Source organism: Neoarius graeffei, chromosome 19 (genome assembly GCF_027579695.1).
Source record: "Neoarius graeffei isolate fNeoGra1 chromosome 19, fNeoGra1.pri, whole genome shotgun sequence".
In the NCBI taxonomy this organism is placed as follows: Eukaryota; Metazoa; Chordata; class Actinopteri; order Siluriformes; family Ariidae; genus Neoarius; species Neoarius graeffei.
Window position 1 is genome coordinate 44,427,542 of NC_083587.1, and position 24,103 is coordinate 44,451,644.

General features: G+C 45.0%; 1 protein-coding gene across 5 annotated transcripts; it reads left to right on the plus strand.

Annotated features, from left to right (window-relative positions):
- The first annotated feature begins 994 nt into the window (after positions 1 to 994).
- On the plus strand, positions 995 to 23,165 carry hus1 (HUS1 checkpoint clamp component). 5 transcript variants are annotated; one of them, XM_060900135.1, is made up of 9 exons: positions 1,091 to 1,167; positions 3,832 to 4,002; positions 4,090 to 4,229; positions 5,432 to 5,608; positions 6,135 to 6,242; positions 14,188 to 14,262; positions 18,041 to 18,140; positions 18,373 to 18,495; positions 22,247 to 23,165. In XM_060900135.1, exons 3-9 carry the CDS (start codon positions 4,191 to 4,193, stop codon positions 22,327 to 22,329), a joined length of 705 nt encoding a protein of 234 aa, XP_060756118.1. In that variant the 5' UTR covers positions 1,091 to 1,167; positions 3,832 to 4,002; positions 4,090 to 4,190; the 3' UTR covers positions 22,330 to 23,165. The 5 variants fall into 5 exon arrangements, with proteins under 5 accessions (XP_060756119.1, XP_060756115.1, XP_060756117.1 ...); XM_060900136.1 differs by lacking the exons at positions 3,832 to 4,002; positions 4,090 to 4,229 and adding an exon at positions 3,663 to 3,790 and having other exon boundaries at positions 995 to 1,171; positions 22,247 to 23,161; XM_060900132.1 differs by lacking the exons at positions 3,832 to 4,002; positions 4,090 to 4,229 and adding an exon at positions 3,663 to 3,790 and having other exon boundaries at positions 995 to 1,167; positions 22,247 to 23,161.
- The last annotated feature ends 938 nt before the right edge of the window (positions 23,166 to 24,103 follow it).

Genomic DNA, 24,103 nt, shown 5'->3' on the forward strand with positions numbered 1-24,103 from the left:
CTGAGTTCAGTCCTCTTGTCACGGAGTCTTTGTGCTGTTATGTTTATCTCCAGTTTCCTTTGTACTGTGTTTTTTTTGATCTTCTTAGCTTTTGAATTTTTTGCACTTTGCTTTTCTTTTGGATTTTACTCTTTGGTTTTTTTTTTGTCTTTTGTTTTGCCCTGTATATAGTGTATATAGTTTAAATAAACCTTTTGATTCTTTTTCTACTTCCGCCTCACGCCTCTGCATTTGAGTCATCCCCCTGGTGGCCTAGTGGGGGTTTGCTGGATTATCACACCAACGAACCAGGTTCGAATCCCAGCAAAACCCTAACATTTACATTGAATTTACTAAATAAAATCAATCAATCAATTGAGTATATTATAATCCAGTACATTGATCCAGGGTGGCACAGTGGTGTAGTGGTTAGCACTGTTGCCTCACAGCAAGAAGGTCCTGGGTTTGAGCCTCGTGGCCGGTGATGGTCTTTCTGTGTGGAGTTTGCATGTTCTCCCCGTGTCCGCGTGGGTTTCCTCCGGGTGCTCCGGTTTCCCCCACAGTCCAAAGACATGCAGGTTAGGTTAACTGGTGACTCTAAATTGACCGTAGGTGTGAATGTGAGTGTGAATGGTTGTCTGTGTCTATGTGTCAGCCCTGTGATGACCTGGCGACTTGTCCAGGGTGTACCCCGCCTTTCGCCCGTAGTCAGCTGGGATAGGCTCCAGCTTGCCTGCGACCCTGTAGAACAGGATAAAGCGGCTAGAGATAATGAGATGAGATGAGATGAGTTTATTAATTCAGTATATTAATCCCTAGGCAAAGTGATTGTATTTATGGTCAAAACAAGAAAGATTATGTGGTAAAATGAATTTTTATCAATCAGTTTTATCAGGTAACTTTTGTTACCGTCACCTTTCAGAAGAAAGCTAGACCATGGTAGGACTCATATAGTCGCGGAACCTTTAAAAAGCACTTCTGTTTCTACACGGATCGTTAATTCGGGTGCATCAGTGGCGTGATATGCTCGACGAGTTATTATTGCACTATTACATAGTGATAATTGACATTAATGAGTTAATTTCGTTTAGAAGTAATAAAAAGTAGTCGCCCATTGTTAAAGTGCTGAATTGACAATGAAGTTCCGAGCGAAGATAAATGATGTTGGATGCCTAAATCATTTCACACGTAGGTAAATAGTCAAAAGTAGTTAAATTATCCTGCAAGCTAACATGCGGTTCTCAGACTGTAGTAATATAATTAACTGTTTTAATAAGCTAATGTATTTGTGATGTGGTAAAAGTGTAACAGCTGTGCATTACTCCAGCTGTGCTGACTGTGTACATCCTTCCCCGTATTAACATAACGCTATGTTTGAATAAGATAGTGTTAGTGATGTGCCGATATCCTGCCTGTGGTAATCCTTAGTGCTTTAACAGGTAACATGTTAGTTTTATTATATTCTTATGTATTAATGAGGGTTTTTGCACCTGGTTTCAGACTCTTATTTTTACAGCCATCTGTTACGGTTTAATTAAGAATAGTTTGGGCTGGAACAGTAAATGGGATGGGAGCTAATTTGCATAGTGATTTGCCTGACTCGTCATAATTATTTGCATATTAAAACATGCTAGAGAGGCGGCTACAATTATCGACACCTTAATGAGCTTTTGGCCGTTGCAAAAGTAGAAAAGACTTTCAGTACGTGACTTGTGCATGAATAATTACTCAAACTTCCACTGGAAAAAAAATGAGTTAATTCCCAATTACTTAGCGTATCAGATCACATGACACCTTTCAACACAGTTATCGACACCTTTGTCCACAGTTATCGACACCTTTGTCCACAGTTATCGACACCTTTGTCCACAGTTATCGACACCGTTCCACAATTATGGACACCTTTGTCCACAGTTATCAACACTGTTCCACAGTTATCGACACCTTTCTCCACAGTTATCGACACCTTTCTCCACAGTTATCGACACCTTTGTCCACAGTTATCAACACCGTTCCACAATTATGGACACCTTTGTCCACAGTTATCGACACTGTTCCACAATTATCGACACCTTTGTCCACAGTTATCAACACCGTTCCACAATTATGGACACCTTTGTTCACAGTTATCGACACTGTTCCACAATTATCGACACCTTTGTCCACAGTTATCAACACCGTTCCACAGTTATCGACACCTTTGTCCACAGTTATCGACACCTTTGTCCACAGTTATCAACACCATTCCACAATTATCGACACCTTTGTCCACAGTTATCAACACCGTTCCACAATTATGGACACCTTTGTCCACAGTTATTGACACCTTTGTCCACAGTTATCGACACTGTTCCACAATTATTGACACCTTTGTCCACAGTTATCAACACCGTTCCACAATTATGGACACCTTTGTCCACAGTTATCGACACTCTTCCACAGTTATTGACACCTTTGTCCACAGTTATCAACACTGTTCCACAATTATGGACACCTTTGTCCACAGTTATTGACACCTTTGTCCACAGTTATCAACACCATTCCACAATTATGGACACCTTTGTTCACAGTTATCGACACCTTTGTCCACAATTATCGACACCATTGTCCATAGTTATCGACACCTTTGTCCACAGTTATCAACACCGTTCCACAGTTATCGACACTGTTCCACAATTATTGACACCTTTATCCACAGTTATCAACACCATTCCACAATTATGGACACCTTTGTCCACAGTTATCAACACCGTTCCACAATTATGGACACCTTTGTCCACAGTTATCAACACCGTTCCACAATTATGGACACCTTTGTCCACAGTTATTGACACTGTTCCACAATTATTGACACCTTTGTCCACAGTTATCGACACCGTTCCACAATTATGGACACCTTTGTCCACAGTTATTGACACCTTTGTCCACAGTTATCAACACCGTTCCACAATTACGGACACCTTTGTTCACAGTTATCGACACTGTTCCACAATTATGGACACCTTTGTCCACAGTTATTGACACCTTTGTCCACAGTTATCAACACCATTCCACAATTATGGACACCTTTGTTCACAGTTATCGACACTGTTCCACAATTATGGACACCTTTGTCCACAGTTATTGACACTGTTCCACAATTATTGACACCTTTGTCCACAGTTATCGACACTGTTCCACAATTATGGACACCTTTGTCCACAGTTATCAACACCGTTCCACAATTATGGACACCTTTGTCCACAGTTATCGACACTGTTCCACAATTATGGACACCTTTGTCCACAGTTATCAACACCGTTCCACAATTATGGACACCTTTGTCCACAGTTATCAACACCGTTCCACAATTATGGACACCTTTGTTCACAGTTATCGACACTGTTCCACAATTATCGACACCTTTGTCCACAGTTATCAACACCGTTCCACAATTATGGACACCTTTGTCCACAGTTATCGACACCTTTGTCCCAGTTATCGACACTGTTCCACAATTATTGACACCTTTGTCCACAGTTATCAACACCGTTCCACAATTATGGACACCTTTGTCCACAGTTATCGACACCTTTGGCCACAGTACAAATAGAGTAGTCAAGCACACATACTTCTAGGGTTTATGTAGCTTTTTGTTCCTCAACAAGGTCTGTAAATGTTTATCAGTATCATTGTGTCTGCAGGTGTGGTGAATACCATTACAAAACTCACAAAGGCTTGTGTTGTACGACTTAATGTCGACAACATTTTTTTCGTCCTTTCTGGAAAAGTTGCCAATGGAGGAGTCAGTATGTGGTGTGAGTTACTGCAGGTAAATCCCTATTCATTTTTTTCATTGTGCTTTTATGTCAGAAACAGACCAGTGACAAGTTGAAGTAAAATCCAACATCAAGTAGGCCACCATGAGCCACCAGAACAGCTTTAATGTGCCCTGGCATTGATTCTGTACATCTCTGGAACTGTAGTGGAGGGATGAACTGTTTCTTGCATATTACCTCCTTTGGCATTTTGATGATGGTGTAGGTAAATGCTGTCTAACATATCAGTCCAAAAATCTCTAGATGATTGTGAAGGGCATAGCATTTGATTTCTATCATTTGTGTGGTGCAGTGGTTAGTACTGTCGCCTCATAGCAAGAAGGTCCTGCGTTTGAACCTCATGGCTGACGAGGGCCTTTCTATGTGGAGTTTGCATGTTCTCCCCGTGTCTGTATGGGCTTCCTTCCACTTCTAAAAAGACATGCAGATAAGGTAAAAATTGTTGAACTTGTTGTACGTCGCTCTGGGTAAGAGCATCTGTTAAATGCCTGTGATGGAATATAATTTTCATCATCATTAAACTTTGTATAGATTTTGCCATGAACCTTCCCTCTAGGACAGAGGTACGTAAAGAATTTGCTTGGTGGAGGAACATAAAAAAAATTTTAAATGACTACATAAATCCGGGCGGCACGGTGGTGTAGTGGTTAGCGCTGTCGGCTCACAGCAAGAAGGTCCTGGGTTCGAGCCCCGTGGCCGGCGAAGGCCTTTCTGTGTGGAGTTTGCATGTTCTCCCCGTGTCCGCGTGGGTTTCCTCCGAGTGCTCCGGTTTCCCCCACAGTCCAAAGACATGCAGGTTAGGTTAACTGGTGACTCTAAATTGACCGTAGGTGTGAATGTGAGTGTGAATGGTTGTCTGTGTCTATGTGTCAGCCCTGTGATGACCTGGCGACTTGTCCAGGGTGTACCCCGACTTTCGCCCGTAGTCAGCTGGGATAGGCTCCAGCTTGCCTGCAACCCTGTAGAACAGGATAAAGCGGCTACAGATAATGAGAATGAGATGAGACTACATAAATCCTACTAACTGTCACGTGTTTTGCGCAGGCGCTCCGCATTTTATCACCTGACGATGTTGGAATGTAAAAATACACCAAAAGTGCTGTCATCTTTTTTTTTCCCCTAAAAATAGCAGATGAGCCAACTGACACATGAATCTCAAATGATTAACAGTCGCACAGTTCTGATAGTAACGGACACTCTTTGGAAGCCCTGGCCCTTCCCCACTGAAAAAAAATGTAACTTCATTAATATGAAATAAAATCTATCAATGTGTTCCATTTAGCTATGAATAAATAACTGATTGTTAACTACGTGCTTAATTATATTTATTAGTGATGCACTGAAATTTCGGCCAAAAACGGTAGAAAATTGTACATAAAGTTTTCTTGGGGGTGTTAGGTGGGCACTCGTTTTCAAAAAAAAAAAAAGAACTAGGAAGGTGCATGGTACCCAAGCCACGCAATCAAAATGCCTCCAACTGCAGAACAGAGCCACCGGTTTTTCCTTTAATTTGTCTCTTGTCTCTATGTATTAGATATCACGTTTTCATTTTTATTTGATTGGTTGGCTTACAAGCACATTCTGCATGCTTCAGTGATGAGTCCTGACTAATCTTCCATTTTATTCTCTCAAAGGCTAATTTTTTTGACGAGTATCAACTGGAAGGTGTGTCAGAAGACGCTAATGAAATATGTTTAGAAGTAAATCCAGAGAACCTATCCAGAGCTTTAAAAACTGCACAGAATGCCAAGTCTGTCAAAATAAAACTGACAAAGAAGCACTACCCATGCCTCACTCTTGCTGCAGAACTGGTAAGAGTCTTTAAAAATATATATTAACATTGTTTTATGATATTTTGTCTTGGAAGCAGTGTTAGAGTGTTAAAATATTCAATTTGTGTGAATGGTTATAGTGAAGTCAAGTATTGTAAGTTCAGTTTTATTTGTATTTAACAGTGGACAATGTCACAAAGCAGCTTTATAGAAATATATAAGTTCCGGATTTAATTTTTACATGTATGAATTTACATTGAACGTAATTGAAATTAAATTAACCTTGAAATAAAGCAACAGCTCAAGATTCATAAAAGTCACGTTTTATTCTTAAACACGATTAAAACGTGCAGTCCTTGTTAAATAGCATCAGTTTATTTTTGTTAAATGAAGACAAAAATGTGGATTGCATCACTTATTTTCTCTGGTTCTATTATTTACTCGAGCATAGTTGCCAAATCTGTGCATAGTTTATTGGAAATTCATATTAACACTGGTGATCTCAAACAAAATTATATTTAACTTGTTATTGACTCCGTTTTATTACTTTTCTCTCTCTTCCAAGCCTTCCCTCTCATCCATTAGCCGCATTGTCACCCATGACATCCCTGTGGACGTCATTCCCAGAAGGCTTTGGCATGACTTTAAAGAGCCCAGCATGCCAGACTTTGATGTAAGTGAAACAGCATCTCCTCTGGTCACTGAATAAAAGGGTATTTACAACCCTGATTCCAAAAAAGTTGGGACAAAGTACAAATTGTAAATAAAAACGGAATGCAATGATGTGGAAGTTTCAAAATTCCATATTTTATTCAGAATAGAACATAGATGACATATCAAATGTTTAAACTGAGAAAATGTATCATTTAAAGAGAAAAATTAGGTGATTTTAAATTTCATGACAACAACACATCTCAAAAAAGTTGGGACAAGGCCATGTTTACCACTGTGAGACATCCCCTTTTCTCTTTACAACAGTCTGTAAACATCTGGGGACTGAGGAGACAAGTTGCTCAAGTTTAGGGATAGGAATGTTAACCCATTCTTGTCTAATGTAGGATTCTAGTTGCTCAACTGTCTTAGGTCTTTTTTGTCGTATCTTCCGTTTTATGATGCGCCAAATGTTTTCTATGGGTGAAAGATCCGGACTGCAGGCTGGCCAGTTCAGTACCCGGACCCTTCTTCTACGCAGCCATGATGCTGTAATTGATGCAGTATGTGGTTTGGCATTGTCATGTTGGAAAATGCAAGGTCTTCCCTGAAAGAGACGTCGTCTGGATGGGAGCATATGTTGATCTAGAACCTGGATATACCTTTCAGCATTGATGGTGTCTTTCCAGATGTGTAAGCTGCCCATGCCACACGCACTAATGCAACCCCATACCATCAGAGATGCAGGCTTCTGAACTGAGCGCTGATAACAACTTGGGTCATCCTTCTCCTCTTTAGTCCGAATGACACGGCATTCCTGATTTCCATAAAGAACTTCAAATTTTGATTCGTCTGACCACAGAACAGTTTTCCACTTTGCCACAGTCCATTTTAAACGAGCCTTGGCCCAGAGAAGACGTCTGCGCTTCTGGATCATGTTTAGATACGGCTTCTTTGAACTATAGAGTTTTAGCTGGCAACGGCAGATGGCACGGTGAATTGTGTTCACAGATAATGTTCTCTGGAAATATTCCTGAGCCCATTTTGTGATTTCCAATACAGAAGCATGCCTGTATGTGATGCAGTGCCGTCTAAGGGCCCGAAGATCACGGGCACCCAGTATGGTTTTCCGGCCTTGACCCTTACGCACAGAGATTCTTCCAGATTCTCTGAATCTTTTGATGATGATATGCACTGTAGATGATGATATGTTCAAACTCTTTTCAATTTTACACTGTCAAACTCCTTTCTGATATTGTTCCACTATTTGTCAGCGCAGAATTAGGGGGATTGCTGATCCTCTTCCCATCTTTACTTCTGAGAGCCGCTGCCACTCCAAGATGCTCTTTTTATACCCAGTCATGTTAATGACCTATTGCCAATTGACCTAATGAGTTGCAATTTGGTCCTCCAGCTGTTCCTTTTTTGTACCTTTAACTTTTCCAGTCTCTTATTGCCCCTGTCCCAACTTTTTTGACATGTGTTGCTGTCATGAAATTTGGAATGAGCCAGTATTTGGCATGAAATTTCAAAATGTCTCACTTTCAACATTTGATATGTTGTCTATGTTCTATTATGAATACAATATCAGTTTTTGAGATTTGTAAATTATTGCATTCCGTTTTTCTTTACAATTTGTACTTTGTCCCAACTTTTTTGGAATCAGGGTTGTAAAGCTATGGTTCACTACACTACACACTACAGCTCGCGGTGCTTTGCGATGGGTTATTGATGAAAATGAGGTGTTTTGGTGACGACGCATGGCGATCTGCAGGCCATATACACTCAATCTCGTCGTACATGGCTTACAGCCGACTCAGCACTACGCGGCTCTTCGGCTATCAGCTCATGTACGACTTGATTTCATAGAAAAACTGTTAAATATTTCCCTGACTGAACTTTTCCATATTTTTTGTTAGAACATGGAAATGAAGTGATCTTAATTGAGACTATATGTAAACATTTGGTATGAGAAGTTCAGTGAAGTCCACCTGTATGTAATTAAAGTGTCACGTGATCTCTGTATAATGCCCAATCTATCTCAATATATAATTTTTTTTAGAACACATGCCTAAACAAACAGTATCATAAAGAACAAGGAGCTATCCAAACACATCCAGGACAAAGATTTGGAAAAATATCAGTCAGGGTTTAGATATTAAAAAAAAAAATCTCAAACTTTGAACATCCCACAGAGTACCCTTAAATCCATTTGTAGAACCAGAGCAGGTGAGTGGAGCACAGAAGCATGGCAGGCCAGAACTGAGTTCTCAGAAACTCTTTTATTTTTAAAGTTATATGTGGCTTTTCAGCTCATTCACACTCTCACACACGCACACACATGCATTCGGGTCAGGAGAGAGCTCCCTTTCTCTGTTCTCTCTCTCTCTCCTTTTATAGGGCGCGGTCACTGGGGAAGACACACAAACACAGGTTAACTCACATCAGGTGCAGTGATTCTGCCACTTACCTTCCCTGACTCTGCCCTCCATTCACAGACTGACGCTTGACCACGCCCCCGCTGCCACATATTCCCCACCGCCCGACTCAGGTCGGGGAGCCGTCCGGCCTGCAGCTGACTCCCCCCCCCCCTTGACGGGAGAGGAAATCCGCCACGACCATCTGCGCCCCTGGCCTGTGGACCACCTTGAACTTAAACGGCTGGAGTGCCAGATACCAACGGGTGATCCGCGTGTTGGTATCCTTCATGCGGTGGAGCCACTGGAGGGGGGCGTGGTCCGAACAGAGGGTGAAAGGGCGTCCCAGTAGATAGTAGTGGAGGGCGAGGACCGCCCACTTGATGGCGAGGCACTCCTTTTCTATGGTGCTGTACCGGCCCTCACGCACCAACAGCTTCCGGCTGATGTACAGCACTGGACGATCCTCCCCCTCCACCTCCTGGGACAGAACAGCTCCCAGCCCTCTGTCCGACGTGTCCGTCTGCAAAACAAAGGGGAGAGAAAAGTCAGGGGAGTGTAACAGTGGCCCCCGACACAGTGCAGCCTTTACCTCAGAGAAAGCCCGCTGGCATTGCTCCGTCCACTGGACCGGATCTGGTGCCCCCTTTTTAGTGAGATCAGTCAGCGGGCTGGTGACGTCTGAATAATTAGGTATAAACCTACGATAGTAGCCAGCCAGCCCCAGGAACTGTCTCACCCCCTTTTTGGTCTTGGGCTCGGGCAGGTCACAATCACTGCTGTCTTATTAATTTGGGGACACACCTGCCCATTGCCCAAGTGGGAGCCCAGATACCGTACTTCCACCCGCCCAATCGCACACTTCTTCGGGTTGGCTGTGAGACCCGCTTGCTTCAGCGACCTAAGGACGGCCCTTAGATGCTTTAGGTGTCGCGGTCAGTCATTACTGTAAATAATAATGTCGTCCAAGTATGCGGCCACATAGGTGGCGTGGGGGCAGAAAACCCTATCCATAAGCCGCTGGAACATAGCGGGCGCTCCAAACAGCCCAAAAGGAAGTATGACGAACCGGTGTAAGCCAAACGGTGTGGAAAAGGCTATTTTCTCTCACGATAACGGAGTCAAGGGTATCTGCCAATATCCCTTTGTCAAATCCAGTGTCGAATAAAAACGAGCCGTGCCTAGTCGATCAAGCAACTCGTCAATACGAGGCATTGGGTACGCATCGAGTTTAGACAACGCGTTGACTTTTCTATAGTCCACACAGAACTGGACCGACCCGTCAGCCTTGGGAACCAAGACCACCGGGCTGCTCCAGTCACTGTGGGACTCCTCGACGATGCCCATCCCGAACCACTTTTTTTTTTTGTGTTCGGGCAGTCTGTAAGGGTGGCTGCGCACTACCACCCCCAGGGGCATCTCAATGTGGTGTTCTATGAGGTAGGTGCGGCCGGGCAGGGGCGAGAATACGTCAGAACATTCTGTCTAACTGGGCGACCTCTGTGAGTTGGGTCAGAGAGAGGTGGTCTCCACAGGGGACCAGAGCGGTGGGCGATGTCAATTTTACTTTTTGAACCTTCGGCCCCAGCTCTGCCTTCTCTGGAACCACCGACACCAACGCCACGGGGACCTCCTCGTTCCAAAGTTTTAACAGATTGAGGTGGTAAATCTGTAACGCCCCACCCCTGTCCGTTCGCCGCACCTCATAGTTGACGTCCCCGACTCGCCGTGTGACCTCAAAGGGTCCTTGCCACCTGGCAATCAATTTGGAGCTCGACGTGGGCAACAACACAAGTACTTTATCTCCCAGTGTTAATTCCCTAAGGCGCGTGCCCCTGTCGTACAGACGGACTTGACGTTCTTGGGCCTGCCGCAAATTCTCCTGGGTTAGGTGCATGAGGGTGTGGATTTTGGCGCGCAGGTCGATAACGTACTGAATTTCATTTTTGCTTGTTGAAGGTCCCTCCTCCCAATTTTCACGCAGCACATCTAAAATGCCACGCGACTTATGCCTGTATAATAATTCGAATGGGGAGAACCCCGTGGAGGCTTGTGGGACCTCTCGCACTGCGAATAACAGGGGCTCGAGCCATTTATCCCAGCTGCGTGCGTCCTCACTTACAAATTTTCGAATTATGTTCTTGAGGATGTGGTTGAACCATTCGACTAAGCCATCCGTTTGCGGGTGATCAACGCTGGTGTGGATAGGCTTAATTCCCAGTAACCCATACAGTTCGCGCAGTGTGTGTGACATAAATGTAGTGCCTTGATCAGTCAGAATCTCTTTGGGGATTCCGACTCGGGAGATGACGCGGAAGAGTGCTTCCGCAATACTGCGTGCTGAGATATTGCGAAGAGGCACTGCTTCCGGATATCACGTTGCATAATCCACCAGAACTAAAATAAAGCGATATCCTCATGTTGACCGATCTAATGGCCCGACAAGATCCATCCCAATTCTTTCGAACGGGGTCTTGATTAATGGCAGAGGGCGCAAAGGTGCTTTTGGAATGGCTGCTGGATTTTCTAACTGGCATTCGCGGCACACCGTACACCACCTGCGGACATCGACGCGAATCCCTGGCCAATAGAACCGGGCCATTATTCGGGCTAGTGTCTTATCCTGACCTAAGTGTCTGGCCATGGGATTAAAGTGAGCCGCCTGGAATATAAATTCCCGGCGGCTCTTTGGGATCAAAAGCTGTGTTACCGGTTCCTTCGTCTGAGTATCCTGCGTCACTCAGTATAACCTATCCTTAATAATGGAGAAATAGGGGAAAGGATGGGGTGGCGTTTGGCTGGAGCGTTTGACCATTGATTACTCTCACTTGGTCAAACGCATGCCGCAGAGTCTCATCTCACAACTGCTCTAACGGGAAATCCGAGAGGGAGGAGGAGCCTGCTGCTCCTCACTCTGACGCGGTGATGACGTAGACGGCTCTGTGACAGCTGCTCCCGCCAATGCCACACTGGGACCTCCCCCCGCTAAATTATAGCAGGCCCCACTCTTCACTAAATGTGACATTAATTCCTGAAATCCCGGCCAATCAGTCCGCAAAATTATCAAGTGGGTAAGGCAAGGATTAACCGCCGCCTTTGCTCTAAATTTCTCCCCTCGAAATAGAATGTGGACTGACACTAAAGGGTAGTTGTGAACATCCCCGTGCACACACAACACCTTCACCAATTGTGCTCTCCCCAATGCCTCGTCTTGCACCAGGCTTTGGTGGATTGAGGTCTGATTACAGCCGGAGTCCACCAAAGCCTGATACGTATCCCCTTGGATACTCACCGGTATGCGATATGCTCTGGCCCGATCGAGGGCGGTCCCTGGCGCGTTGGGGATCCAGACCACCGCGCCCACCTCCATCACTGAGCACTGATGTTGGAGGTGCCCCAGCTCCCCACAGCACCAGCATACTGGCCCAGGCTTTCCCTCTGCATCGGTGTTTCGGAGCTCACTCACCTGAGGGGGGGAAGACACAGACATGGAAATAGGAAACGGTAGGGCACCGCGGGTGTGGCAGGCTGGCTGGGGTGGAGCTGGCCCCCACCTCCGCAGTGAGGGAATGGGGTGAGGATGAGAAACAGAAGGGGGGGAGAGAGAGAGAGAAGAGAGGGGAGAAGAGGAGACATGCTGTCCTGCCGTCGGAACAGCCGCCATACGGTCCTCCGCCAGCTCGATGGCCTGATCCAGCGACGCTGGGCGATGGCACTGGACCCACTCCGCTGTTCCTTCCAGAAGTCGGGCGATGAATTGTTCCAGTGCCACCAGGTCGACGATTCCCTCAGCATCGCGGTTGTCGGCCCTCAGCCACCGCCAGCAGGCGTCCTGGAGTTGCTGGCCAAACGCGAACGGCCAGCTGACCTCCTCCAGGCGCAGCGCGGAAGCGCTGCCGTTGCTACTCCGGGGCACGCCCCACGCGTTGGAGGATGGCCCTGCGGAGGTCTGCATAGACCAGCCGGCTGTCGGCGGGGAGCTGTAGCGCGGCCAGCTGCGCCTCACCTGTTAGCAGGGGAGGAGGCGTGCCGCGCACTGTTCCACCGGCCAACCCCATGCCTCTGCTGCCTACTCAAAAAGAGCGAGGAAGGCTTTGGGGTCATCGTGCAGACCCATCTTCGTTAGGGTGAGGTGGGGAGGGTCCGCAGCGGTGGTGATGGTGGACCCCACCGACGCGAGCAGGTGCCGGAACGCCTGGCGATCTTCCTGCTGTGCTAGCACCAGGGCTTCGAACCGTTGTTCTTGATCCTTCCGGAGGGCGACCAGCGCCTGGTGCTGGCTCTGTTGGGCCGAGGCAAAGGCATGGACCAGGTCCTTGATGGGGGAGGACTCCATGGGGCTGTCTCCTTCTGCGCTCCGTCCCGGGTTTCAGCATCATTGTAGAACCAGAGCAGGTGGGTGGAGCACAGAAGCACGGCAGGCCAGAACTGAGTTCTCAGAAACTCTTTTATTTTTAAAGTTATATGTGGCTTTTCAGCTCATTCACTCTTTCACACATGCACTTATGCATTCAGGTCGGAAGAGAGCTCCCTTTCTCTGCTCTCTCTCTCTCTCTCTCCTTTTATAGGGCACGGTCACTGGGGAAGGCACACAGACACAGGTTAACTCACATCAGGTGCAGTGATTCTGCCACTTACCTTCCATGACTCCGCCCTCCATTCACAGACCGCCGCTTGACCACGCCCCCGCTGCCACACCATTATTTAAAAATGGACAGAATATGGCACAAACAGTGACTCTGTTTAGTAGTGTCAAAGTCCCTCTCACACCAGGATCTGGTCTTCTTAGGCAGTCTCCTGTCCCAGTACTAACCAACTCTTTAAGGCGTATGGGTGCGGCACCAATCTCCATTTTGATAGCTCTCAGCCTCTCGCCTATACAGCTAGGTTTACTGTGGCGGGCTAGTCCTCTGGTAACCATGAGAGTTTGACTCCCCACTCGCATCTGTATTGCAATGTGCCTTGCCAGATGGTAGTAGGTACCATTTTTATGATGGTCTTTGGTATGACCTGACCGCGAGTAGAACTCGCAATCTCCTGGTCGAGAAGCAGACACACTAACCACTAGGCCAACTCGGTCTGTTTATTGGTGGCTCTCCACCAAATACCAGCGACTGAATGACGGTATTATTCTAAGAGTTTGCTTCTCAAAGTACTCTGAATTAGTATCTACAGACAATAAAGGATATTATTTGCTAAAATTAGCAATACTAGGCTGTAGCAACTGTCACCAAAATTCAGAAATAACAGACTATCAAATGCTTTGATCAGTTGAACCTGAGCTGCTTTGTTAAAAAAGGTGACTGGTTGTAACAAAAATATAACCAGATTTGTAGCAGGAGAGAAGGTTATGATTTTTTTTTAAACACGGCAAACATTATTAAGCAAGTGTTCAAGTTTTAAAAAGTAAACTGTGCTTTTGAGTAAATGCTATATTTGCTTGCACGTCCATACATTTTTAGTGCTACTGTGTAATGGCAGTGTCTTCATTTTTCCTCTATCATGTTTCTTCCAGAAGTCTAACTCGGTGAACAATTTATTTATTTTTAGGTTAGCATATATTTACCTCCTCTGAAGACTATGAAGAGCGTGGTAGACAGAATGAAGAACCTCTCCAACTATTTGGTGAGTATCAGGAATATTTAATACTTAGTATAGGAGCTTATCTTTATTGGAAATTTGGCATACTGGACCTTGGCAACCAAATAAAGAATGGACAGTAGAACTGTCAGTAGAGATTGACAGAGATTGAAATATAGAACTCTTTACACTCAAACCTGTAATAGTACAGCACATTGGTCAGACTATTTTACAGTTCCTGATAATTTAATATTTACACTCAGCAACCAGTTGGAACACCGCCATACCTGCTCATTCAAACAATTATTCAGTTGGACGATTGTGATTTTCATGCACAATAGTCACAGCAGAAAATTAAAAAAAAATAAAAATAAAAAAAAATCCAGTGAATGACAGCTCTGTGGGCAAATACGGCTTTGTTGATAAGAGAGATCAGAGGAGAATGGCCAGCATGGTTCCAGCTGACAGAAAGCCACAGGTAACTGAAATAACCGCTCTTTACGAATGTGGTAGGTAGAAAAGCATCTAAGAATGCATGACACAACGAGCCTTGAGACTTATGGACTACAACAGCAGAACCACATTGGGTTCCACTGCATTCAGACAAGAACAGCAACCTGAGGCTACACTGGTCACAGGGTCACTGAAACTGGACAGTTCTATGATCTGTGTCAAGTCAGATGATGTCACAGGGATCTGATCCCCCCCCAAATACTTGAAATAGTTGCCTTGAATACTGTGAGCCAAAAACTTTAGTGAATTGAGTATGCCAATTGCTTTTGGGACATGGAATGTTACCTCTCTAGTGGGGAAGGAGCCTGAGCTTGTGCGGGAGGTTGAGAGGTACCGACTAGATATAGTTGGGCTCACCTCATCGCATAGCTTGGGCTCTGGAACCAATTTCCTGGAGGGGGGTTGGATTCTCTTCCGTGCTGGAGTCGCCAAGGGTGAGCGGTGCCGGGCAGGGGTGGGGCTATTGGTAGCCCGCCGGTACGGCGCATGAACATTGGAGTTCTCCCCAGTAAACAAGAGGGTTATTTCCCTGCATCTTCGGGTCGGGGAACGCTCTCTGACTGTCATTTGTGCTTATGCACCAAATGGTAGTTCAGAGTACCCAGCCTTCTTGGAGTCCTTGAGTGGGGTACTAGACAGTGCACCATGAGGGGACTCCATTGTTTTACTGGGGGACTTCAACGCTCACGTGGGCAATGACGGTGAGACCTGGAGGGGTGTGATTGGGAGGAACGGCCTGCCCGATCTGAACCTGAGCTGTGTTCTGTTGCTGGACTTCTGTGCCATGCACGGTTTGGCCATAACAAACACCATGTTCAAGCATAAGGGTGCCCATAAGTGCACATGGCACAAAGACACCATAGGCCATAGATCGATGATTGACTTTGCAGTTGTTTCATCTGATCTACGACTGTATGTCTTGGACACTCGGGTGAAGAGAGGAGCAGAGCTGTCAGCTGATCACTACCTGGTGGCGAGCTGGATCAGATGGCGGGGGAGGAGGCCGGACAGACCTGGTAGGCCCAAACGTGTAGTGAGGGTATGCTGGGAACGTTTGGTGGAGGCTTCCTTCCGTCGGATCTTCAACTGCCACCTCCAGCAGAGCTTCAACTGCATGACGGGGGAAGATGGGGACATTGAGTCCAAATAGACCATGTTCCGTACGTCCATTGCTGAGGCGGCCATGAAGAGCTGTGGCTGCAAGGTTGTTGGTGCCTGTTGTGGCGGTAATCCCCAAACCTGGTGGTGGACACCTGTGGTGAGGGGAGCCGTCAAGCTGAAGGAGTCCTATCAGGCTTGGTTATCCTGTGGGTCTCCAGATGTGGCTGACAGATACCGATGGGCCAAGCAGAATGCGGCTCTGGCAGTCACTGAAGCAAAAACTCTGGTGTGGGAGGAGTTCGGTGAGGCCATGGAAAGCGACTTTCAATCAGCCTCGAAGAGATTCTGGCAAACTGTCCGGCGGCTCAGGAAGGGGAAGCAGTGCTCTGTCCCTATTGTTTACAGTGGGGATGGAGTGCTGTTGAGCTTAACTGGGGGTATCGTCCGGCAGTGGAAGGAATACTTCGAGGAACTCCTCAATCCCACCTTCATGTTGTCCGAGAAGGACACAAAGTCTGGGGGTGCTTGGGAGAACTCGCCCATCACAGGGCTGAGGTTGCCGAGGTGGTTAAAAAGCTCCTCGGTGGCTGGGCTCCGGGGGTGGATGAGTTTTGTCCTGAGTTCCTGAAGGTGCTGGATGTTGTTGGGCTGTCTTGGCTAACACGCCTCTTCAACATTGTATGGAGGTTGGGAATAGTGCCTCTGGGTTGGCAGACTGGGGTGGTGGTACCCCTTTTTAAAAAGGGGGACCAGAGAGTGTGTTCCAACTATAAGGGGATCACACTTCTCAGCCTCCCCGGGAAAGCCTATGCTGGGGTGCTGGAGAGGAGAGTCCAGCCTATAGTCGAACCTTGGATTCAGGACGAACAATGCGTTTTTTGTCCTGGTCGTGGAACACTGGACCAGCTCCTTACCCTTGCAAGGGGTGCAAGGGTAAGGAGGGTGCATGGGAGTTTGTCCAATCGGTTTACATGTGCTTTGTGAACCTAGAGAAGTCTTATGACCATGTCCCTCGTGGTGCCCTGTGGGGGGTGCTTCGGGAGTATGGGGTTCAGGCCCTGTATGACTGGAGTACGAGTTTGGTTCACATTGCTGGCAGTAAGTCGGACTTGTTCCCGGTGCATGTGGGACTCCTCCAGGGCTGCCCTTTGTCACCAGTTCTGTTCATAACTTTTATGGACAGAATTTCTAGGCGCAGCCAAGGGGCGGAGGGTGTCTGGTTTGGTGGCATCAGGATTGCGTCTCTGCTTTTTGCGGATGATGTGGTTCTGTTGGCTTCTTCAATCTGTGACCTACAGCATGTGCTGGGACGGTTTGCAACAGAGTGTGAAGCGGCTGGGATGAGGATCAGCACCTCCAAATCCATTGCCATGGCGCTCAGCCGGAAACAGGTGGAGTGCCTACTTCGGGTCGGGGGGAGTTGCTACCTCAAGTGGAGGAGTTTAAGTATCTTGTTCATGAGTGAAGGTAGGAGGGAGCGGGAATTGGACAGATGGATCGGGGCAGCCAAACCGGTCTGTTGTGGTAAAGAGAGAGCTGAGCCAAAAGGCAAAACTCTCAATTTACTGGTCCATCTACATTCCCATCCTCACCTATGGTCACGAGCTGTGGGTAGTGACCGAAAGAATGAGATTGCGGATACAAGCGATTGAAATGAGTTTTCTCCGTAGGGTGCCTGGGCTCTCCCTCAGAGACAGGGTGAGAAACTTGGTCATTCAGGAGAGACTCAGAGTAGAACCGCTGCTCCTCCACATCGAAAGGAATCAGTTGAGGTGGTTCAGGCACCTTGTTAGGATGCCCCCTGGATGCCTCCCAGGGGAGGTTCTCTGGGCACGCCCCACCGGGAGGAGACCCCGGGGCAGACCCAGGATACGCTGAAGAGATTACATCTTTCGGCTGGCCTGGGAACACCTCGGTATTCCCCCGAAAGAACTGGTGGAGGTGGCCAGGGAGAGGGAAGTCTGGGCTGCTCTGCTTAGGCTGCTACCACCGTGACCTGGACCCGGATAAGCGGCAGAAAATGAGTAGATGGATTGGTATGCCAATTGAGTGTATTGAATCTAATTAACCTATGCTAAATAGTTTTTATTTTTTGTTGGATAATACCATCTTGTACTATAATGTGTTGGTGTGTTATTGTGGTATTTAACCTTGTATTTTAAAAGTGACAAACTGAAAGGCACACGCTCTCTCTCTTTGTAATTCTCAGGTAGTGGAGGCTAACCTATGTGGTGAAATGAATCTAAAGATTGAAACAGATCTTGTGTCTGTGACAACACACTTCAAAGATCTTGGCAATCCTCCATGGGGTGAGTTTGTTACTTAAAGAAGTTTGCATCTGTTTGTATACTAACTATACAGTGTGGTGGGATAGTAAGTTGTTTAGCTCCAACAGTTATTCAGGATCATCATCATTCATCTTGTGAAACCTTGTATCTCGATGCAATTTATCACTGACCAAACTAGATATTGTTAAATGCGGACTAAACTTTGAGCACCCCTCTTTTGCGTTCATGGGTCCCCCCCCTCCATTTTCCACAGGTGCCTCACAGTCTCAAAGTCAGAGCAGAGATGTCGAGGCCATGGCACATGCACGGGTGGATATTAGGAAACTTCAGCAATTCCTTACGGGCCAGCAGGTCAACCCAACCAAGTCCATGTGCAGTGAGTACCTTGTACAAGCAAATAAGCAGCATCAGAAATTACAGCTTGGTCAGGTATAACCACAAAACAGATGACATTTTAGCTGTGGAAGGGTTTTATCTACTTTTAATTATGAATAAGGGGAAGGGATCATGTATCATGTGTATGACCCCATTGACAAAAATGTTGCGATGCTGTGTAAAATATCAAATAAAATCAGAATGTGGTGATTTGCAAATCATGGACGCCCTATATATAGTAGAAAATAATACAAAGACAACATCTCAAATGTTGAAACTGAGACATTTTATTGTTGTTTGAAAAATATATGCTCATTTATAAAAATTTAAAAAATAAAGTTTGGACAGGGGCATGTTTACCACTGTGTTGCATCACCTCTTCTTATAAGAACACATTGTTCACGTTTGGGAACTGAGGAGACCAATTGCTGTAGTTTTAAAAGTGAAATGTTGTTACATTCTTGCCTGATATATAATTTCAGCTGCTCAATAGTTTGGAGTCTTCTTTGTTGTATTTTGTGTTTCACAATGCGCCAAAAGTTTTCAATAGGAGACAGGTCTGGATTGTAGGCAGGCCAGTTTAGCACCCAGACTCTTTTACTATAGAGCCATGCAGTTGTAATACGTGCAGAATGCAGTTTGGTATTGTCTTGCTGAAAGAAGCATGGCCTTCCCTGAAAAAGATGTCCTGTGGATGGCAGCATATTGCTCCAAAACTTGCATTAGCATTAATGATGCCTTCCCAGATGTGCAAGCTACCCATGTCATGTGCACTAATGCACCCTCATACCATCACAGATGTTGGCTTTTGAACTGTGCACTGATACCAAGATGGATGGTCCCTCTCCTCTTTAGCTTGGAGAATGTGGTGTCCATGATTTCAAGAAAGAATTTCAAATTTTGGTTTGTCAGACTACAGGACAGTGCTCCACTTCATCTCAATCCATCATAGATGAGCTTAGACCCCTGTTGCCAATTAACCTAATTAGTTGTGAGCTGCTCTATTTTATATATATATTATACAAGTTTTGTAGTTATTTTGTTGTTGCCCCTGTCCTGATGTTTTTAAGATGTGTTGCTGGCATTAAATTCAAAATGAGCATACATTTTTCCAAAAAAAAAAATAGTTTCTCAGTTTCGATATTTGATGTTGTGTTTGTATTATTTTCCATAAACCAGGGTTTCCATGATTTGCAAATCATCGCATTCTGTTTTATTTACATTTTACATAGTGTCCCAACCTTTTGGAAACGGAGTTGTAGTTAGTGTTGGTAGTCAGAGGTTGGTGGAGGCACAGTGCAAAATATTACTTCATTCAGCCACAGTATGAGCTCTAATTTGTCTGAAATTTTACTATCTGAGTTAATCTAGTACTAGTATATTACAAAATGAAATGATGGATTGATACTGTTTGCTTAAAGCAGATACGCAGAACCTTTATTTTTAAATGAATTTCTGAGTGGATAGTATCTCCATCCTTGACTCTTGTATGCTGCATAAATGGGAATAAAAAATATATATTTTTGAGAGTTAAAATGGACCGCAAAGTTGGCATTCGAGCTGCCCCGCTGAGCCAGCCAGCCCTGAGTGCGTGACGTCACTGCGTTAACCGGTTTTAAGGCCGAGGCCTTTTACAACTATAGACCAAAGTCATATAAATAAAAATTAATGGTGAAGGTAAGAAATACCGTTACCGACTTGCTCAACTAAGACTGATTTGACTTCAGTGATTGTGGGTTGACTCTCATTAAAACAGGATAGGTGTTGTAACTTATGCAACATACATGTACATGCATGCATTTTCCCTGATAAAATGTAAAAGGCTCATTAAATAATCAGATGAACTGAGACGATCACATTCTGAAGCAAATTAAATAATCTTATACTGGTAACTTAAAGGAGGCACAGTGGTGTAGTGGTTAGTGCTGTCGCCTCACAGCAAGAAGGTCCGGGTTCGAGCCCCGTGGCCGACGAGGGCCTTTCTGTGCAGAGTTTGCATGTTCTCCCCGTGTCTGCATGGGTTTCCTCCGGGTGCTCCGGTTTCCCCCACAGTCCAAAGACATGCAGGTTAGGTTAACTGGTGACTCTAAATTGACCGTAGGTGTGAGTGTGAATGGTTGTCTGTGTCTATGTGTCGGCCCTGTGATGACCTGGCGACTTGTCTAGGGTGTACCCCGCCTTTCGCCCATAGTCAGCTGGGATAGGCTCCAGCTTGCCTGTGACCCTGTAGAACAGAATTATGGCAGCGGGGGCGTGGTCAAGCGTCGGTCTGTGACCGGAGGGCGGAGTCAGGGAAGGTAAGTGGCAGAATCACTGCACCTGATGTCAGTTAACCTGTGTTTGTGTGTCTTCCCCAGTGACCGCGCCCTATATAAGGAGAGGGAGAGCAAAGGAAGGGAGCTCTCTCCCCAACCAGACGACTGACGTGTGTGTGTGTGTGTGTGCGCGTGTCTGTGTGGCTGGGAGGTTGTGTTCGACTAAAAAGTGTCACAATAAAGAGTTTTTGCAACTCAGTTCTGGCCTGCCGTACTTCTGTGCTCCTTCCCGGGTTTCGGCACCACTGTAAGACTTTGAGTGGGTGGGTGGAGCACAGAAGTATGGCAGGCCAGAACTGAGTTGCAAAAACTCTTTATTGTGACACTTTTCAGTCGAACACAACCTCTCAGCCACACAGACACGCACACACACGTCAGTCGTCTGGTTGGGGAGAGAGCTCCCTTCCTCTGCTGTCTCTCTCCTCGTATAGGGCGCGGTCACTGGGGAAGACACACAAACACAGGTTAACTGACATCAGGTGCAGTGATTCTGCCACTTACCTTCCCTGACTCCATCACAGACCGACGCTTGACTACGCCCCCGCTGCCACAAGGATAAAGCGGCTAGAGATAATGAGGTGAGATGAGACTTTCCTTTTCTTGTAGTTTTCTTTTTCTTTAATTGTTGATACTGCACCCTCTTTCAATACAGGCTTATAGCCAACGCTCCTCAGCAGATCAGAGGTTTCGTACGAGTTTTCAGTAAAATGTGCAGAGCAGAAGAGAGACCACTTCATAGGCGCCCAATGTGCCCATGAACTTCTCACAAAACGCATCCAAATCTTTGCAGTTTGAACATTCTAGGACCATGAATGCAACGTAAATCCACCTTCTGTCGTGTTGCTGGCGGGTGCAGCAACACATCTACGTGGCATGGCGATAAATTAGCTCAAAATGGAGGATCGGAGTTGCAGTCAGCTCTGTGTTTTAGTATAGCGGAAATGGCGATGAGACTGATAGACTTCCTGCTGTGACGTTACACATTCACTCAGACCACTACCTATATAAATCACTTTAATTGTAAAAATTACTATTTTAGATTTATTGTTAACGCTTAAAACTATTCCTGTGCCATTCGTGAGGTCTCAAGGCATTTATAAATGAAAGTGAGGCCATGGTTCTGCGTATATGCTTTAAGAGAGTCTGAGATTACAATTAGTGTCCTGCAAATGGGGCACTGAATGTTGTAGCGTATAGTATAGATCAGTGAAATTTTGTTTAATCAGCTGATCAGACTTTATGGTGAATTATTGGACAAATCTTTACTGAGAATTTATTTTAAACACATTTGTATAAATATAAATTATTAGGTGCAAGATATAAAAACCTGTTCTTGGTCTTATTTTACAGGTTAAAACAACAGAATATGACATTAGATGTGTGTTTGATTAAAAAGTCAGTATTTTCCCTAGCATTCTCAATTTCTGTCTTCGACAGATATTGTTGACAAGAAGATTATTCATTTGATTCTTCTTCAGGAAGATGTGTCTCTTCAGTACTTCATCCCAGCTGTGGTGTAATGTGGATTTTTTTTTTTAATTCAAATTAACTTTCCACAGTGATATATTTGTTACTGATAAAAGGCAGTATCTAATGCACATATCTGTTAAGTGTTTCTCTGCCAACAGTGTTTTGCGACTAGTACAGAGAACTCACGATTGATGTCCAGATAAATTTGATTGTCAGCATTTATTACTTTCATTAAAATTTTACTCTGGAATACATCCTGTACATTGCTCCACACTTAAGTTTAAAATTGACTTTGTGTAACATTTTGTAAAGTTGAGTTGTAAATGCTTGTTTTGCAATAAAAGTAAAAGATTGATAAGTCAGATAAAAAATTAATCATCAGTGATGCTCAAATTTCAAAATTTTTTGACCATACAGTTCTATGGGCCGCTATAGACACCCTAGCCGGAAAGAGGGGGAGGGGAGATGAATGAGAAAAGGTAGAAGCACAATGGCTTTGCTGCTTGGCCTCCAAATATAGCTGCAAGCAGCAATAAGGGGGCCAGGCATACCAGCAGCAGAGCACAGTTGTCATGGAAACATCATGTAATTTTGTCAAGGGCATGGCTGTATTTACTCCCAGCAAGTTTCATGTCAATTAACCAAAGATTGGCCAACATACACTACCGTTCAAAAGTTTGGGGTCACCCAGACAATTTTGTGTTTTCCATGAAAAGTCACACTTTTATTTCCCACCATAAGTTGTAAAATGAATAGAAAATATAGTCAAGACATTTTTCTGGCCATTTTGAGCATTTAATCGACCCCACAAATGTGATGCTCCAGAAACTCAATCTGCTCAAAGGAAGGTCAGTTTTATAGCTTCTCTAAAGAGCTCAACTGTTTTCAGCTGTGCTAACATGATTGTACAAGGGTTTTCTAATCATCCATTAGCCTTCTGAGGCAATGAGCAAACACATTGTACCATTAGAACACTGGAGTGATAGTTGCTGGAAATGGGCCTCTATACACCTATGGAGATATTGCACCAAAAACCAGACATTTGCAGCTAGAATAGTCATTTACCACATTAGCAATGTATAGAGTGGATTTCTGATTAGTTTAAAGTGATCTTCATTGAAAAGAACAGTGCTTTTCTTTCAAAAATAAGGAAATTTCAAAGTGACCCCAAACTTTTGAACGGTAGTGTATGAGCTCACCTCTTGTTTGGTGGCTTCACCACTGAATTTCATAGCCTGTAACTAATGAATGGTTTTGGAAAAAAAAAAAACTGATAACTTTCGTTAAGCTTTGTCTGAAGATATCTCTGCAAAATTTAATGAAGATTTGACAAGATATGAAGCCGCTGAAAACTTAAGGTTCTTGATTAAATCCAATATGGCAGCCATGTAAATTTGGTCGACATGATGGGTTATGTCCCATCTTTAGGATCTCTATCTCCAAATATAACTATTTTTATAAGGCAAACACATCAACAGTTATTAGCCATTTTACTTATTGCAGCACCCCCAGTGGTCAAATGACGCAAAAAAATTTGTGCTTCCTCAAAATGGGATCCCAAGTTGATATACCAAGTCTGGTTTTGATGTGTCGGATTGTTGCTGAGTCATGCCCTTACTTCCTATTGGTGGCTTTGCTGCCATTTTCATTTAACTGTAACGGATAAACGCGTTTTATCCCCCACCACGAAGTGCGCAGGGGAAAATAGGAATGGAGTTTGTCCGTCCATCCATTTCAATCTGGATAAGTTTTCTCAGAAACTACTTAGTGGTCATGATTTAAGTTGAGTTCAAAAATCATTTATGATTTAATTATTATTTTCAG